The sequence below is a fragment of the Eretmochelys imbricata genome, chromosome 25 (assembly GCF_965152235.1).
Source record: "Eretmochelys imbricata isolate rEreImb1 chromosome 25, rEreImb1.hap1, whole genome shotgun sequence".
Lineage (NCBI taxonomy): Eukaryota > Metazoa > Chordata > Testudines > Cheloniidae > Eretmochelys > Eretmochelys imbricata.
In genome coordinates, this window is record NC_135596.1 from 17058205 (window position 1) to 17077201 (window position 18997).

The following is an 18997-nucleotide window of genomic DNA, read 5'->3' on the forward strand; positions in this document are numbered from 1 at the left end:
GGCTCTTCGGAATGCAAAATTCATCAGCCTGCCAGCATTAATCCTCTCTTTCCTTCTGCCCCCAGCCAAAATAAATCCCTCTTTACAAATTGTTCTTAAGCACCAACAATGTAGTTAGCACTGTAGGTAACCCAAAGGAATTCATAGTCCCTGCCCCGAGAAGCTTACTCTGTAAATGGAATGACAATGCAGTATAGGTTGTGGTTCAGTTTTAGACCAAATATGTGACAGCAGAGTTTGAACCTCCCCATGTCTAGGGAATAGCTTTAACTTCTTTACTGCTTTACCATTCTAGATGGCTTTACCCACTGGAGCTTAATGGGGACTCTGGTTACTGATGAAGATACATTCATGGGATTTAACGATGGGCTTTCTCAATCAGGTACCCCTGTTTGTGGTTATTTATGATACCCCTGTTGGGGGAAAGACTGGGATTATTCTCTTTTGTTTTATATAATGCCTGCAGTGTGCTAACTGCTTTTCAGGTAGGTAAGAAGGGAAGGTCGCTACCCTGAGGAGTTCACATGTGAAGGCAAAGGAAGGGGAATGGGGTGCAACAAAAGTCCAGTGACTGAGTGGGGCAACATTCACACTTCTTGTTAGTTGCATGTTTTTTATAATGCACCCTAATGTCGCTTTCACCCTCCTTATGTCTGTCTTGTTAACAATTCAGAAAAGGAGCAGGAGTCAAGAGCAGGAGAAGGCAGTGGCCAGACATTAAGAGAACTAGGAGGTGCAGAGCTGGGTGTGGTCCATGCATTGCTGGCATTTCAGCCCATGTTGTCTCACCAGCTCTCCATAAAGCTTCATAGGAGATGGTGAATAAAATGGGGAACTATGAGCCTTATGGGACTCCTCAGGGGAGGAGTCATTTGCCATGGGAAATTAGAAGTCAAATATACTTAATTTTACAGTAACAGCTATTTGGCCTGGGATTTTCAAAGGACCCTAAGAGTGAGTGAGGTGCCCAGTTTCCATTGACAGTCAATGAGAGTTGGCCATCTAACTCCCTTAGTCTCCTTTGAATATGCCAGCACTAATAATTAACTATTTAAAACCCCAGGCTCCACTATCAAGATGAAAAGGTGTAAAAATTAATGGAGTAATCGTTGGGCCAGGTCAAAAAAGACCATGACTCTGCATGAAAAGTCCAATGACAGAGATGCAGAGTCAGCCATGCAGCTTGGGTGGCATGTAGGGGAAAAGGGAGCCAGAGTAAATTTATGCAGGGGCTAAAAGTCAAGCAGAAGGAGCTGTGATCTGATGTGCCAGAGGAAAGATTAGACTGGAAGCTGACACATGAGGCCCATTTTGGAAAATGTCCGATGTAATTTGGGTACAGACATTTTTCACTGCTTCATTTGTCTCTTTCTGCCTTGGACTCTTTGAACCCTGAAGATTTTTTTAGCTTGTGAAACTACAGAGAGGTGATACCTGGCTCAGCCCAGATTCCCTGCTCCAAATGTGGTTTTGATTGTTTTCTCTTTCAGTTGTATCTGCAGAGGTGGAAATGACAGCCTATGCACTGCTGACATACACGCTCCTGGGGGATGTGGCCTCCGCACTTCCGGTGGTTAAATGGCTGTCGCAGCAGAGAAATGCACTTGGAGGATTCTCATCTACTCAGGTGAATTCCTGGCAGCTTGTGTAATTTCATCATAGAAATAAATGCCAATGCAAACTGACTGACTAGGGACTAATCTGGGTTAGGTTTCATTCTGGAATGTAGGAGTCATGCTAAATCCTGGTGCAGAGAATACCGCACAGTGCTCTTTATCACGCCTTTCGGGTGTGAGCAGCAAGGAGTGAACTTGAGTGTCTCTCTCACTTTCTCTGAGACTTCTGAGGGAGGAAGAGGTGCGGAGAGAGGGGAATGAAGCGATTCCATTTACTGTCTAAGCAAGTGCAGAGGAAACCTGAACTGTCAGATGCTAATGAGTGTACAGCACGTTGCTAGTTCATAAGGTTGGTGCTCCTTGGTTCTTCACTAACTGTCTTTTCCCCCAATCCCATAGGATACATGTGTAGCTCTGCAGGCTCTGGCTGAATATGCCATTCTTTCTTATGTTGGAGGAGTCAACCTTACCATTTCCCTGGCTTCCACTAATTTAGACTATCAAGAGACTTTTGAGCTTAACAAGATGAATAAGAAGGTTCTCCAGACTGCAGTGGTAAGTGGGTGCCTGAAAAGATACAACTTCCTCTGCTTTAATGTTACTAGTTTCCCAAAGTGACCGACCTGAATTTGGGTTCTGTGTTGTAACTCAGATTATTTCAGTGTGGGGGGTGGGGGGGAATGGGCTGGGTATTTTGCCCAACCTCTGATGGGAGAGGCAGCAAATGCTCAGTTATGAGAACATCCTTCATCACAATGGATGCCTGGTGTTTGGTTTGGGATCATTACCACTGGCTGCTTGCAATTAATATAGGGACTGAGGAAGAATCTGCCATTTTTGTTCTGCTTTTATATGGTTCCATGTAAACTGGAATGCTCTGTCACATAAAAACCAAGGCTGACATGTCTTAACTGTGGATTCTCCCATGCTTGTCCCTAGATCCCCAGCATTCCCACTGGGCTGTTCGTAAGTGCCAAGGGCGAAGGCTGCTGTCTGATGCAGGTAAGGGGCTTCCGGGCTGTGTAAAGGAGCTGAGAAGATTACATTTAAACAGACAAGACAGTCTATTAAACATTCATTTCTTTCCAACCTCTTCCCCCAGTGATGAATTGGCATGACTAGCCAACAAATAATCCTCTCTAAACCTTTGCTTGTCTCTTTCTAATGTCTCAAGGAGGGTGGTACATGAGGGTGTGACTAGAAGTGACTGGGGTGACATTTAAAAGTGAATATTTAGGTTGAATGTCAGGAAATGCATCCTGATAGGGACATATCAAGCTGTGGGATAGTTTGAAAGAACATAAGAACAGCCATACTAGCCAGATCCATTTAGCCCAGAGGTGGCCAAACTACGGCCCGCGGGCCACATTTGGCCTGTGGGACTGTCCTGCCCGGCCCCTGAGCTCCCCACCGGGGAGGTGAGACCCCAGCCCCTCCCCCACTTCCCCCGCTCCCCCATAGCTACGCCGCCACGTGGGCAGCGCTCTGGGCGGCGGGGCTGCATGCTCATGCAGGGCAGCGTGTCTGGCTCCAGCCAGGTGGTGCAGCTCCAGACATGCTGCTCTGAGCAGCATGGTAAGGGGGCCGGGGGGGGTGGATATGGGGCAGGGGATCCCAGGGGGCAGTCAGGGGACAGGGGGCAGTTGGGGGGGCAGTCAGGGGACGGGGAACAGGGGCTGTTGGATAGGGCAGAGGTTTGGGGGTGGCAGGGGATGGGGAATAGGGGAGGTTGGATAGGGGGTGGGGTCCCAGGAGAGGGCGGTCAGGGGACAAGGAGCAGGGGGGGTTGGATGGGTGGGAGGTTCTGAGGGGGGTAATCAGGGGGCGGGAAGTGGGAGGGAGCGGATGGGGGCAGGGGCCAGCCTGTTTGGGGAGGCACAGCCTTCCCTACCCGGCCCTCCGTACAGTTTCGCACCCCGATGAGGCCCTCAGGCCAAAAAGTTTGCCCACCCCGATCTAGCCAGTATCCTGTCTTCTGACAGTGGCCAATACCAGGTGCCCCAGAGGGTATGAACAGAACAGGGAATCATCAAGTAATTCCCTGTCGCCCATTACTAGCTTCTGGCAAACAGAGGCTAGGGACACCATCCCTGTCCATCTTGGCTAATAGCCATTGATGGACCTATCCTCCATGAATTTATCTAGTTCTTTTTTGAACACTGTTATAGTCATGGCCTTCACAACATCCTCTGGCAAAGAGTTCCACAGGCTGACTGTGCATTGTGTGAAGAAATACTTCCTTTTTTTTGTTTTAAACCTGCTGCCTATTAATTTCATTTGGTGACCCCTAGTTCTTGTGTTATGAGAAGGAGTAAATAACACTTCCTTATTTATTTTCTCCACACCAGTTATGATTTTATAGACCTCGATCATATCTCCCTTAGCCGTCTCTTTTCCAAGCTGAAAAGTCCCAGTCTTATCAATCTCTCCTCATATGGCACCATTTCATACCCCTAATCATTTTTGTTGCCATTTTCTGAACCTTTTCCAATTCCAATATAAGAGATTATAAGAGATTCTTTTTGGTAAAATCTCCCATCTGTACACGTTAGTGTAGGTTTGGCAGCTGAAATGTCATTGTGAGCAGTGGTGTTACTGATGCAGGATGTTACTAGTAAATTGCTCAAGGTTCCCCGCAAAATGTCTGAGAGTCTAGTCTCTGCTCTCATCTCTCTGGAAGTGTCTGGTGATGCTGCAGGGTCTAAACAATGCTTTTATTGCTTCATAGTCAATGGCACTAAAATCAGACCTGATTTCCTCCCCCTCCACCCCCCCATTTGCTGCAGATTGATGTCACTTACAATGTGCCTGACCCTGTTGCTAAACCAGCTTTCCAGCTTCTGGTTAACCTGAAAGAGCCCAAATCAGAGTGTCATCGGCAAACTCAGCATCCCCTACGGCCCCTCTCTCCAGATGAAAATCGCTCAGAAGCCTCCCACAGAGAACGGGCACTGGTGGATGATGATGACCCAGCTTCTGATCAAGATCACCAGGAATACAAAGTGATCCTGGAGACGTGTACTAGGTAGTGAAATCCCTTTATTTCCTTCAACATGGCTCTCTGTACAGGTTGGCTAAGCTTGTTATCAGCAGATCCTTCCACTAGTCCTTCCATTTCAAACCACTCCCAGATGTTCTTCCAGTGAGAATTGCATCCCATTCCTACATCTGTGAGGGTTTATAATGTGTTTTTATGGGATACATACTGTTATACTGTTCTTGCTGTGTTGTCCTTGTCTCAAATCAAGTCAGACAGAACAACTCGCGTTTTACTTGTCCTAGTAGTCTCACTTGATTTGCTCAGGTGTTGAAGCCAGAGTAACAGGTAAGATAGTTTGTGTCTGAGGCACTCATTAATAAATATCAAGTGTTAAGAGTTTCAAATAAAGATAGGCAGGGAGGGTTTATTATTGGAATGGTTCCATCAATAATTTATACTGATTCAGTAGGACACATGATTAAGACATTTTTAATCTGATTTTTTTTTATTTTTTGCCTTTTCTCTCACTCTACCTGTTTGAAACTGATGTGTTTTCTTACTTAAACTACTTTACTTCCGAGAGTGTGCACATTGGTTTGTTCTTGTAGTATGCTCATGAAAGCTGGGCTGTGCATACTTCCTCGATATTATATGGTTACCTATGAGTGCTTGGTTGCTGGCTTTGATATTTTTAGTTTTGAAGCACTTTTTGAGAGGAGGAAAAACATGCACAAAGAATTTACCAATTGTTGTATAGAAAGGAGGTAACATTTGGAGACTACTGGCTCTGATTAAACCTTTATATATTTATTATTGTCTCTTACAAAACTTGAAGAAAACAGACTAAACCATCTCATTACATCAGGTGCAAAAGAAAAAGTTCCAGAACATTTTCCAAGGCTATATTAATGAAAGATTCCTTAGAAACCTAAAGGAGTTAGGTAATGCCAGTTAGGTAGTTCTACATGAAACATAGCCATGGTTCTATAAATATTATTAACTTGACTCTAATTTAATGTTTATTTGAGTTGCTCAGGCCAGTCTGTTCAGTTTTGGATACAGAAACTCTAACAAAGGATGCTGGTTGCCATGGTATCAGTTTGGAATCCGATTGCTGGTATGGCTCTCTGGTCACTATGGTAACAGTGCAGTCTATGAGATTATTTGGTTGACATGGTTCCCCAGAGCCGACTATTTATCTGCTTGTTTCTTATTAAAGAATGTTAGAAATTAGTTAGAAAAAATGTCTGGAGTGATACCAACACACACTGATTTTCATCCCTAGCACTCAAAATGCTTTGTAAAGGCTGTCAGCAGCCTTATCCTCATTTTACCGGTGGGAAAACCGAGGCCTGGGAAAGAGGAAGAGGCTTGCCTGTAGTGTTACAATGAGAGAGTTGCAGGGACAGGAAATAGAACCTCGCTCTCCTGACTCTTTCCTGTGCTGAATCCACCAGACTTTCACCCCAAGCTTGAAATCCTGCCCCTATTGTCAACAGATTGCTTTGGTTTCAAGGAGGTTGTGGTAGGGCAGGCTGAAGGGAAGGGAAGCTCAGAGCTAGAGTGAGGAGGCATTTACAAATGTCAGAGTGCACAGCAGATAAAACTGAAAATTCACCAAGTCTTCATATCCCTGTTGCAGTTCCGTGTCTAACGTGCCAGGCGCTGGGGTTCTAGAGGTTAAAGAATTATCTGGTCCGGATGCCTAAAATCTCAGCAGCAGTAACACAGTCCCTCAGTGCCTCATCATAGCAGTGGGAATGTCTGTGCGTCCTGCCTGCTGCCACCTCCTCCCTGCCAAAGAGTTGGATACAGTCCTGAAAACAATCTGTCAGAGTGACTCCAAACAGAGATGGGACTCTCTTGTCTCTAAACTCACCAAACCCTTCTTTCTGGCTCTTATGTTATGTTGCTGGCAGTCATGATGCTAACGAATGCCAAGGACCCATGAAATCCCCAGGTCTGGCCCCACATAGACTTGCATTTCACAAGCCAGCTTTATGCCTTCCTCCAGCAGCAATGTCTGAGTGGCAAGCAGCTCAGGTCCTACTGCACCTTCCACCGCAGCATTTTGCTGGGGACCCTGAAAATTGTCTGGCCGGTTCTGTGTAACCACAAGAGCCTGTCCAGGTTCTTTAGCAAACTCTCCCTGGCTCTGAGGTTCTCACCTGCTGCTTTGCCCTCCTGGCTCTGGGACCTATGGGTGTATGATCAGTGGAAGAAGGGGGTATTTCTCAGGCCTGTTGAGTTAACCGGTATCTGTGTAACAGCACCAGTATCTTACCAGATAGAGCGGTCCCAGTGCCTGCTCTGCTTTGCGCTCATGCAGCACATTTGTGTCACCAGTCTAGCTACATTAGTGTAGGCAGGCCCTGACTCTGCTATTGCATGAGCATCTTATGGGGAGGCAAGTTTGAAAGGTTCTTCATCTGTTCTTTGAAGATGTCTGTAACTAAGGAGGCTGCCTTGCATCAACACAAGCTTTCTGCTGTCATTTCTGAAACTTCTGCCATAGGAATTGCTGGAGCAAAGACAGAAATTTGAGAGGAAGTTCAGGGTGAGGAGATCGAAGTCTTGGACAACAAACAAAAGCAAATGAGATCTTCCCTGCCCCTTAGTCCCCCAGTAAACATGCTCTTTAACTCCTTAGATGTCTTCCCCTGTAGAGCTTGAATGGGAGGCATTTATAAGGATAGCAAAGGGAATGCATCAAGCTGGAGTTGTTACACAAGAGGGAAATTGTTTATTTTGAGGAGTCAAGTCCTCAGGACATTTCCTTTTTGGGGTGAGACTGAATGACTATATGAATTTAGAGAAAAGAGAGTGCTCTACTGGAACAGGAAATGCCACTTTCTCTCTGAGGAGTTAGCTGGGTCTACATCTTAATTGCACCAATCTCCTTGTTGCAATAGTGCCCCTGTTTCCATGCTGTGAGGAATTGAAATCAATGAGCATCTGCCCTCTTTGTAACATACAATGGACTGGAAGGATTCTCCTCCAACTGCTTGTGTTTTCCCATAGAAATATGAGGAATGACAAGTCTTATTTTCTCTGGTTTTGCTGGAGGCCTCACTGATGTTGCAGAGGATGATGTACATAGTGAGCTCTCTCACATTATCTGAACAAGTGAGGGTGTGTTATCTGTAAGCTCTTTGGAGCAGGAACCATATTTTTTTTCTGTGTTTGTACAGTACTTAGCACAACAGAGTTCTGGTCCATGGCTCAGGATCCTGGACATTACAGTAGTACAGATAATTATTAATAATAACCATAATGATAAAGACACTCTTTTCCCTAGGTGTCAATTAGGCATTGGAATGAATTGGATGTTTACAAAATACCAGTTTTAACTAGACTAAAAATCTTCCCTTCCATACTGTGCAGTTTTTGCTCTTTTGTGATATCACATCCTAATTCTCCAGTCACCATACAGTCCCCAAAGTAGACAGGATCCAAATTCCTATTGATAAAAGCGGACGGAAAAAACCACACCCATTTGCTTCCCCCTTTGCAGTCACCTTTAAGATATCGCTCAGTGTTTCAGTTCAGCCCCTTGGTTTACTGGCCTTCAGCAAAAAGAAAAGGAGTACTTGTGGCACCTTAGAGACTAACCAATTTATTTGAGCATAAGCTTTTGTGAGCTACAGCTCACTAATTTTAGCCAACATCGTCTCCACCTCAGAACACGGTTTCCTAACCAACTGTTTATAGAAAGTTCTGGACGAGCAGGATTGGATGGCTTGGGACCTGGTAATAGGACATGAATTCCTTTAACCCCAAGTAACCACTTCCAGCCCCAAAGGCCATGTTGGGGAAAGGCCATCTGGGGTCTTACGTATCCTGATCTCACTTGGCACTAATCAGTATCCTCGTTGAGAGCCACAGCAGAGAAGCCAAGGACTAAACTGGCTATGGAGGCATAACCAGCCTGTCACCCCTGCTGGGCAAAGCACTTTGGCAGTGGGGAAGATGGCACTGCCTCTGTCCATGCCATACCTGTTCTTGTCTAACAATGGGAGCTCACTCTCTAAGGATACGTCTACCCAGCAAAAAAACAAAACAAAACCCTACGGCAGCAAGTCTCAGAGCCTAAGTCAGCTGACTCTGGCTTGTGGGGGTTGCGCTACAAGGCTAAAAATAGCAATGTAGATGTTCCTGTTTGTACTGGAGCCTGGGGTCGTAGACCCTCCCCCCTCACTGGTTTCAGAGCCCTGGCTCCAGCCCGACTGGGGGAGTCTACAATGCTACTTTTAGCCCCATAGCACAAGCCCAAGTCAGTTGATGTGGGCTCTGGAACTCACTGCCGCAGGGTTGTTTTTCTGTTTTGTTTTGGGTTTTTTTGCTGTGTAGATGTGCCCTTAGGCACTTTTTATATATATATATTACATTGAGCCCAGTGTGTCTCTGCATTTCCTTTAAGATATGGCCATGCTTTTCTATTTACAGAGATGCAGATAAAGCCCAGAGCCTTGAAGTTTATGTTTGTGATGCTCAGTAAGGGCTTTGGATTGTATCATGAAGTTCTGCAAGTGGTGATCCTAAGGCTGAGTTATTCCATATAGAAGTGGCTGAATTCCCATCTTGTCCAGGGTGACAAGACATCGCAAGTGCCATGGGCATTATCTGAACTGAGTCTGTGTATTTTTAATTACCCATCACCGTGCTATCTAAGTGCAGGGCTGGGGAGAGGATTTCAGAGTTTGTGCCTAGAATGCCCCCATATCCACAAAAGTGGATCTGTGCAGAGCTGTTGCATGCCTGAGCTACCTTTTTGCATTGTTTCTTGTTTGTAATATACGTTGCATATGTGTGCCAAGGTCACCAGTCCAGGCACTGCTCTTTCTTATGCCTTACTCCATTCCCAGCAGGCCACTTTAGGGAGAAGCAGAAGCATTTCCTCCCACAAGGGGCCATTTCCCTCTGTCAGCAGCGCACTTGCCCAATGATGTCCAATAATTAATAATTAGTCTAGCAGCACCATGATAGACTGTATCCTTCTTGTCCTCTTCTGCCTGCCTTCTCACATCTCTGTGCTCTATGGGCTGCACTTAATTTTTGGCTAGCAAAAGCAGAGAGGAGTATGACGCTACACTCCATATTCTTTATTGAAATATGCTTATAATATGGATATGACATAACTGAGATATACTTTATGCAAGATGGGTCTTGTACGGTATCCTTGGAAAGGCTATGATTTACCGGATGTGATTATCCAATTTGTATGCATGTATCATGTCTGTATCTAAAGTTAGGAATATGGACTATGTAACAATTACAACTGGGGGTATATTGGGATAGACACCCACCATCAAATTTGATGAGCTATCAGGAAGCAACAACAAAACCATGAAGATACTAATCTCTCTTCCTCCTGGGAGGCGTGGGGAGGAGGGGGACTTAACTGTGACACTATTAGGTCAAAAAGAAAAGGAGTACTTGTGACACCTTAGAGACTAACAAATTTATTTGAGCATAAGCTTTCGTGAGCTACAGCTCGCTTCATCGGATGCAGCTCATGAAAGCTTATGCTCAAATAAATGTGTTAGTCTCTAAGGTGCCACAAGTACTCCTTTTCTTTTTGCGGATACAGACTAACACGGCTGCTACTCTGAAACCTGTCACTATTAGGTCAGGTGGTCTTGTTACCTGATACTAAACATTACCTGGGACTTCTTGTAACTTTCCACTGGAAGGGAAGGGGGATCAAGTTTGGGAAACAAAGGATTCTGCCTTATATAAATCCTATTTAAGGGTGGGGAAGAATGCAAACGGGACTCCTCCTCTCCATGGCCTGTTTGCCCAAGAAGAAAGACTGCTAAAGCCACCTGAAGGGAAGGCAGGGGGTGGGAGGCGGAGTCCAGACTGAAAAGAAATATAACTGGAACTCTGAACCACAGAAACTTTGCAACCTGCCTAAAATAATATTTAGGGTAAGAAATTACATTTTGTAACCTATTTCTTAAGTATATTGAGCTTAGCTTGCATACTTTGTTTTATTTGCTCAGTAATCTGTTTTGTTCTTTCTGTTATCTCTTATAATCACTTCAAATTCACCTTTTGTAGTTAATAAAATTTGTTTTGTTTATTATTAAACCCCGTTTCTGTAATTTCTAACTGGGGAGGAGGGGCGGCAAGAAGTCGTGCACATCTCTCTTCACATTGAGGAAGAGGGTGAATTTGATGAGCTTGCACTGTGCAAATATTTCTATACAGTGCAAGACAGTAGTATTTTGGGTTTGTCTCCTGAAAGGGGAGGGCACGTGAGTGCTGGGGGAGCCCTCTCACACAGAGCTGACTTCAATCTGTGTCTGCAGCAGGACGTGGCCCTACTTTGTGTGTGCTGCAAGAGGCCGGAGAGCCTAATTCAGCAAAGTAGGGAGAGGGAACCCAGGCTGACTGAGCAGGGGAGGCTCAGTTAAACCCCAGCACATCAGGTGGTCCAACCTGTCACTGGGAGCATTTATAAAAGTAAAGAGAATGTGGCTTTTAGCAAGCCCTTCATTTGGGATTAGGTATCCTCTCCTCCTAGACTCTGTGTGTCACTTTTCTTTGAAAGCTTCTGTCTCAAGTCTGCTTCATCCCCAACTGCTCCAGGTATGGTTTAACTTAGTTCCTGACTTTACTCTCTCTCTTTTTATCCCCCCTGGGAAGGTGGCTGCATTCGGGATCATCAAACATGGCTGTCTTGGAGGTACCCTTGTTCTCAGGTTTCCGAGCAGATATTGAGAGCCTGGAGCAGGTAAGATGTTGTGATCAGAGTGCAGAGCATGTGCTTAGAGGTTGGCCATGGCTCTTTCATTAGCAGGGATTCCTTTTGAGGTGCTTGGGGAGGTAAATGCCATATTATGTGAGAAGAGATGTAATTAAAATCAGAGGGTAGGAGATTTCACTTGTCAGAAAATATTTATCTGAAGTGGGGAAACAGATGTTCTGAGTAAGATTAACAAATTTACCTAACTCAGCCAAATAAGCCTTTATTACTGTGCATGGCTCATGGTAATTAAATGAGACTCATTTGGAAAAGCTGAAGTGAAAATGTGCTCCAACAGGAGCTGTTTATGGCTTCTTAGGGGCTGTATTATCTCCAACATCTGGATTCGATTTCATTGGAGGCTCTGTGTCTTGGAATTTTTTTTTCTGGGAGAACATCATGTTTATTGCAAGCCAAACTGAGGTGGACAGAATGTGCCTCTTGCCCAGCCAGCTCTCTAGGAGGGAGGAACTACAGTCTTCAGATTCACTTTAGACTTTGTTGCAGCATTACACTGTTTTCATTGCTTTTTGATGTTATAAATAAAATTGTTAGTGACACTCTATCTGAAGAGAGAAAAGAAACTAACATGCTATCTCTGAGAAACAGCAAAAGAGCTAATCAGGAATTTCTCTACACAACAGACCTTTTCCTTTAATGGCCTTGTCTTTTCTGTATGTGTGTGTGTATGTGTGTGTGGGGGGGGGGACTGTGTTCATAACTCAGGTTAACTAACAAGGCACAATTCTAGTGAAGACAAGGCAGTTTAATTTGACTTACTAACTCACATGAAGACTACAAACTGCCTTGTCTTCACTAGGATTGTACCTCAAGTTAGTTAACTTGAGTTGAGAATGCACCTTTTTCCCCCCCAGTGAAGATGAAGCCATTATGTGCATCTTCAGAGGGCTGCAGTTTGAGTCAAAACTTGCCCTCAGATATCACACGGTAACTGTCACTGAAGCTAGTGAGATTGTTTGTTAGGATCTGAGAATAGAATTTGACCTTTTATGTATTAGGAGAGCATGTATACTTGTTTTTGTGCAGATATACGTGCCTGTAATGCATGGAGCCTTTACTTTAAAAGAAAATGGAAAAGGTTTTGTAATATGGGTAGCAGGATAATGTGTGTGCACCCTTGGAGTCTCCATTCTGCTGTGTTTTAAATATATGCATTTGAAAATGAAGTCGTCTTTCACTTACAGGCTAATTCCTGAGTCTGGGATTCTCTCTTTCCCCTGCAACAAGTGGTACAGCCATAAATGCCTAAAGTGGAGTAGAAAAAGTGCAGGAAAACCCAGGTCAAATTGTGGGGAACCCTAGAGTCCTTGCTATAGAGATAGCAATGTTGAACCTCTCTTCTGCTTCTTTTTCACATACTGCAGAGGACGTGTGGGTAGTACATATGTTGCCTATAGGTAATGGGAGGTTGAATATCAGTATAAGGAAATATCACCAATAAGAGTCTCCCATATTGCTTTGTGGAAGATAGTGAGGAAATAACCGAGGGGCCTCTGCTGGTCTTGGTTTATGTTTGCAGTACTTCCTGTGGAAGAGCTGTAAGTAAAGGCAAAAGGATATGGGTGGAAAACTGGCTTAGGAACAGGAGGTGCAGGGCAGCTTCAGAGCACATAGAAACATTCCCAGTGGGAATCACTGTCAGGACCTCTTCTTTTTTAGCCAGAGGGATGGATGATGAAGAAAATAGGTGAGCTGATACTGTTCTGAAAGAAGGAGGCTATTACTTTGGAGGGGGCACATGCAGAGCAGTGGAGAGAATACCAGCTACGAAGGGCTAGGAGAGCTGCTGGGCTTATTCTCCTTGCAAGCTCTGAGGTTTCAAAAATAATGGAAGGGACTGATTGTTGCTAACGGTAAATTGTTCACACTGGAGAGGGGATCAAACACTAGGAGTGAAGTGCGAGCTCTCCTCTGCTGGAGAGAATTGCATTACACAAATGGGACTAAGTCTTTGGAATATGTTACTGAAAAGGGCAATCGAAGCAAATAGTATAAAAGAGTCTGAGAGCGGGTCCAGTTTTGTTTCTGGAAAAGCAAGGAGTGAAACACTAGGAAGCACTGGCATATTGGGCTAAGAAGCCATCCCCAGGGGCTCCTTATATTCCTGGTAGGGCCTGATGCAGCTAAAGAAGCAGTAGGAGCTCTCAGGACCCAGGACAGGCTGTGTTGACCTATCCTGTGCCTCCCCACAGCACAGGAACAGTGGAATGAGCCCTGGGGTGGATTTCCCTCTTGGGGTCTCAGGTGCTGACACTTTCTGGAGGCTGCAAAGTTTGTGTGTCAGTTAATCCGAGGATGGTTTTGGTCAAGAGAATTGTGTTCTGGTATAAGACTGATTTTGCAGCTGTGCCAGCCAGGTGTTTCTCTAATACATGGAGGAAATGAATTATTGGGGTTTGTTCTGCACACATGTATAGGTTGAGAGTTTTAAAGTAGGAGCAATTCCACTTCTGAACAGAGGGCCAGCACAGGGCCTGTTCAGTACTCACACCATCAGGACTTAGTGGTTTATGCTGGCACTCTGCTCAGCTTTACGAGTAGTTTGATGTGTGGTTAACTCCAGAGTGGATGTACCATGATCTAGGACAGGGGCCCCCAACCGTTTTCTTTCTGAGATTCCCCCAACAAGTTATAAAAACTCCGTGGCCTGCCTGTGCTACAACTTTTTTCTGCACATAAAGCCACAGCTGGCATTAGGGATTTGCAAGCAAGGCTATTGCCCAGGGACCCACATCACAAGGGGGCCCCACAAAACTAAATTGCTCAGGCTTCGACTTCAGCGCCAGGTGGCAGAGTTCAGGGCCCCGGACTTCAGCCCCGCATAGCAGGGCTTGCGCTTTCTGCCCTGGGCCCCAGCCAGTCTAACACTGGCCCTGCTTGGTGGACCCCCTAAAACCTGTTTGCAGCCTTCCAGGAGGCCCCGGACTCCTGGCTGAGAACCACTGATCTAGGAATCAGGAACTTCTGAGTTTTAATCCCAGTTACCCCATGGATTCACTGTGTGCCCTTAGCCGGTCACTTCTTCTCTCTGTGCCCCAATATCCTTCACCTCTAAAATAAGGATAATACTTACCTGCCTCGCAGGAGTGACTACTCCGGCAATTAGTTAATAATCGCACAGCGCATGGCACATGCGAAGTGGCCTGTACATGCTAACTGTTCTATGCAGCACCCAGGCACTTTAAAGATTGGATGAGTCAGAAAGGCCTTAGCCTTCCATTGTGTGGTCATAAGAAGCTTTGGGCAATGCACCACAAATCTTCCACAGAATATTTGAAACACGTGGGACCTCAGGGATTCGGGTGTCCCATTTAGCACCATTATGCGAATGTTGAGGTACTGCTGGTCTCCCTTCCAAATGCTGACGTGCATCCTGGGGGACAGAACAGAAAAAAATGGGGAACATATCCAAGCCAGAGTAGAGAAGGGATCAAAGACTGACCCACACTGGATGTATTGTTAAATATATTAATATCTGAGAAGCATCATGTGCGAGTTTAATATCCCTCTCGTGTCAAGCTGAATGATCTCTCCAGCACATTAGACACAAACAGGCATTTCTCAAGCACTGGGCACACAGGTCTGTCTTTGCTTCCTCTCTATAAACAAAAGTGTTTGTGGTGGCCTTTCCCATCTCCCCTTTCCCTAGATCTGATCTCCCCTGTTCCCAGTGCCCCAAGGGTTTTTGTCAGGGAGGCGAGGCAGTAAAGGATCTCAGTTCACCAATGATCTATTGTTGTTTGGGGGTGGATGGAGGGGTGTGCCCTTTAAGATTCTAGTTCCATAAAGCAACAGATAATTTTCTTTCCTTATTGCTGGGTGGGGGAAGAGAGTTGATTACACTTAGATTCATAGATTCATAGATACTAAGGTCAGAAGGGACCATCATGATCATCTAGTCTGACCTCCTGCACAACGCAGGCCACAGAATTTCACCCACCCACTGCTGCGAAAAACCTCTCACCTATGTCTGAGCTATTGAAGTCCTCAAATCGTGGTTTAAAGACTTCAAGGAGCAGAGAATCCTCCAGCAAGTGACCCGTGCCCCATGCTACAGAGGAAGGTGAAACCTTCGTTTAATTTCAAGTCTAAACTTCCTGGTGGCCAGTTTATATCCATTTGTTCTTGTGTCCACATTGGTGATGAGCTTAAATAATTCCTCTCACTCTCCCACTTGCTTCTTAGAATAATAGAATATGGACTAGAGGACCTCAGGAGGTCCTCTAGTCCACCTCCCTGCTCAAAGCAGGACCAATCCCCAACTAAATCATCGTAGCCAAGGCTTTGTCAAGCCTGACCTTAAAATGTTAAGATTGAACCCATGAAGCACCCCAGAGCATGAATCATCTGTGCTGAGAGAGATTTGAGTCCCTGCAGCTCCATCTTCTTGCCTTTGGAAGCAGCACTGCGATTTGCATAGCTCTTACTGCCCAGCTGCTGATTCAAATTCAACCAGTCTGCGAGTTCTGTGAGCCAAACACTCCGCAGACAGCACCCCTGTCTGGGGGAAAAGTTGTTTGCATGGGAGAAGGTTCTGAGCAGTCCATTTCCACAACCCTCTCTGGGGCTGCAGCTGAGTGATTCCCACTGGAGATAAAAGGAGTCATGCAGTTAGAAGATCTAACTCCTTCAGGGGGCAATTTGCAAAGGTCTGTGGCCCAGTCTACCTTTCTGCAGGTGCTGTAGGTGGAGGTCTCAATTCTCACACCTGTAGCACTTGGAGGCATTGCACAGATTTGCACTTGCAGTTCAGTTGTGACACAAAATGTGCCTGCAAATTGTGCCTACAAAAGGAGGCAGCTCTTTTTAACACATAGCCCCAAATGTGCCTCTTGTTTGAACTACTTTGTTTGTCATTAGAGACACAAGATATTCCCATCTCTGTGTTTTCTTGCTGCTCCCACTCTCTCCTCCACTCCACGCACTTACCATCGTGTCCTAGGGGTTTTTATAAATCAGGTTTCCTTGTTAGGTGTTTGCACTCACAAGGGAATAGTGTACACAGAGGGGATTCCCATGCAGCTCTGAGGATGGTGATGGTTAATGAAGAGGCAGGCCCCCTTACTGTGTAGCCACAAATCCTCCTAATAGTGCTGGGTGTCGACAAGGTCAGAGGTCACCAAAGGCTGGCATATCAAACTTCACCAAAAAAATGCAACTTTAGCTGAGCAGAGCATTTCCCGGTGGCGCCAGTCTCACCGAGCCCTCATAAAAGGGCTGTCTGCAGCCGTCCATGGCTGAGTAATAACAGCCACCACCAGGCCCCTAAAATTATACGGACAAATTAAATTGGCTCTTTCCATATTGTGTGGGACTTAAACACATGTTCCTTTTCTTGTTACAGTAATAGCAGGAAGCTGTGCACAGGGTTTTACAGCTCTGAGCAGCACACTAAAGAAATTCACAGCTAAAAATATTAGTAGCAGGTTGGGTGAATTACAGTGCATGTGCTTTTAGCCCCACATTGTATCTTTTAACAAATAATAATAATGCCTTGCCCTCCTTTCCATTGGGCATTAATCCTTGGTTCTCTTCTAAGGACCTTTGAGGCATCCTATGGCATTATGTAGTAGGGATATAATTATCTGTCTATGTGGAAAGGTTCATTCATTCAATAGTCATGTTATTCTCTTATAAATTCTCTTGAACTTTTCCATAAGGGTAGTAATCCTGCTGCACACACAGCACAGGGAGAACAGCTCTGCAGACACTGATGAACAACACCAGATGATGTGGATTTCAGGGAGCCAGCACTGTAGGTGTGGGTCTTGCTCTGAAATCCCCAGTGTGTGCAGATCATCACAGTACAGTAATTGATGAGCATGTACAGAATAAGCATAGGTGCCTGGCTAGCACAATGTGTACTGCGATTCCCTTTGACTCCAAAGGTAGAGAAGGTGAATAGTAGGGGCTTGGCCTGACCCCCTTATCTCTGAGGGAGGGTGCCGAGGACTCTTTCAGATGACTGCCCTTTTCAAATGTAAGGATTAATTTTCCTGGCAGAAGAATGTTTTGAGTTGTTTGAGCCAGCAGCAATGGTGGGAGGGGGCCTTTAATACCCAGTGCGGTCCATCAGCATAATTCCCTGGCTGACTGAGGGAGCGTAAACAAGAGACTGCACTCTAGCAAGTGTTTTGAGGTATCTGGGGTTCTGCTTGAGCCTTGGTACTGAAAATAATCCAGGAGCTACTCAGAGTATGGATGAAATATTAGATGAGTTCCAGTGGAGATAAGCATGGTCCCCAGTAGCTAGCAAGTGCTGCACCATAACACGTTGCACCTCACAGGACATATCATACCATAGACAGATCGCATCAGAAAAACACAAACTTAGTTTCCTCCTGGTTTATCTGGAGGTACCTGTGACCCTTATTGCTCATCCTCTGAGGTAATTTTCCAACAGAGAGAAGTTGTGTTTTCTCTAGGTTCTGATCAGGTGTTTCCTAAGCACTTTGAAAGCTTTGGTTTTTTGTTGACTGCAAAATATTTTCCATAAAATAGGTTTATGATAAACCTCTTCATTTCCTTCCAGTTATTAATGAACAAGCAAATTGGATTAAAAAGATATGAAGTTGATGGAAGAAAAATCCTTTTTTATTTTGATGAGGTAATGACTTTGTGTATGATTTTGTTATTTTTCTATGTTAGGATAAGGTGAGAGAAATAATCAGTGGATCAGGCTTAAATAAAATAATAACGAATACTTTGCCTCTGATAGCTCTTTGCTGATAAGGATCTCAGTACAAACTTTAATTGGCAAGCCTCATGAACCCCTTCTGAGGCAGGCAGCCATCATCCACATTTTTGGCAGTAGACTGAGGCACAAAAGATGGAGGTGACTTGCCCCAGACCATACAGGAGGTCAAAATAGATCCCAGTTCCCCTAGTTTCCAGTCCTGTGCTTTAACCACAAGATAATCTGACATTAAAGCACCATTAGGGTCACCAAAGGGGCTATGTAACAATGGCCTTTTACTCACGGGTCCATTTGCAATGAGTATTCGGAGTCGGATCTGCAAATCAGTGCACACCTGGGAGGGGGAGCTTGTGTCTTTTCTGCCTTGTTCATCAGCAACAGAATCTTTAACTAAATTCCAGTTGCAGAACAGCTTATGACTGATGATGCTGATGAACAAGGCAGAGAACACAGCTTGGGTTTCAGATGCCAGGCTGAGTTTGTGGCGCTGATACACTGCCCCCAGTGCAGGATGTGCCTTACACAGGACTCCGCTCGACCTGTATCTTATTGATCTGTCTATGCTTTTATGCCACACTTGACTCAGCATAGTAAACAGCTTGGTATTGGAAGGTGCCTTGGTTAGTGCAGGTATCTAGCACAGTGAGAGTTGAGTTAAATGGTGCACACTGTATAGCAGTAAGCAGCTGCCTTACTCCGTTGACTTATAGAACTGTGGACTATGTTAAACTAAAACTCTTATGCCCTTTGTGCAGATTCCTAGCCAATGCATGACCTGTGTAAAATTTCAAGCCTTCAGAGAGTATATAGTTGGGAAAACTGCCCCTGTCCCCATCAAAGTGTATGATTACTATGAGCCAGGTATGTGCTCTTTGTCTTTGGATCTTGCTAACGCTAAAGACCTAGCCGCATGGCTTGTTTATAATTTGTCA

The 18997-nt window shown here is 45.0% G+C and overlaps 1 protein-coding gene across 1 annotated transcript in view; it reads left to right on the forward strand.

Moving 5' to 3' along the window:
- Window positions 1-18997, forward strand: part of CPAMD8 (C3 and PZP like alpha-2-macroglobulin domain containing 8) — an 87283-nt gene that overhangs the window by 54100 nt on the left and 14186 nt on the right. The window contains exons 31-38 of the mRNA XM_077842142.1: window positions 296-382; window positions 1491-1627; window positions 2016-2171; window positions 2556-2618; window positions 4403-4641; window positions 11248-11335; window positions 17901-17975; window positions 18821-18926. Of these exons, the coding sequence (XP_077698268.1) occupies window positions 296-382; window positions 1491-1627; window positions 2016-2171; window positions 2556-2618; window positions 4403-4641; window positions 11248-11335; window positions 17901-17975; window positions 18821-18926 (951 nt within the window). The remainder of the gene's footprint in view (window positions 1-295; window positions 383-1490; window positions 1628-2015; window positions 2172-2555; window positions 2619-4402; window positions 4642-11247; window positions 11336-17900; window positions 17976-18820; window positions 18927-18997) is intronic.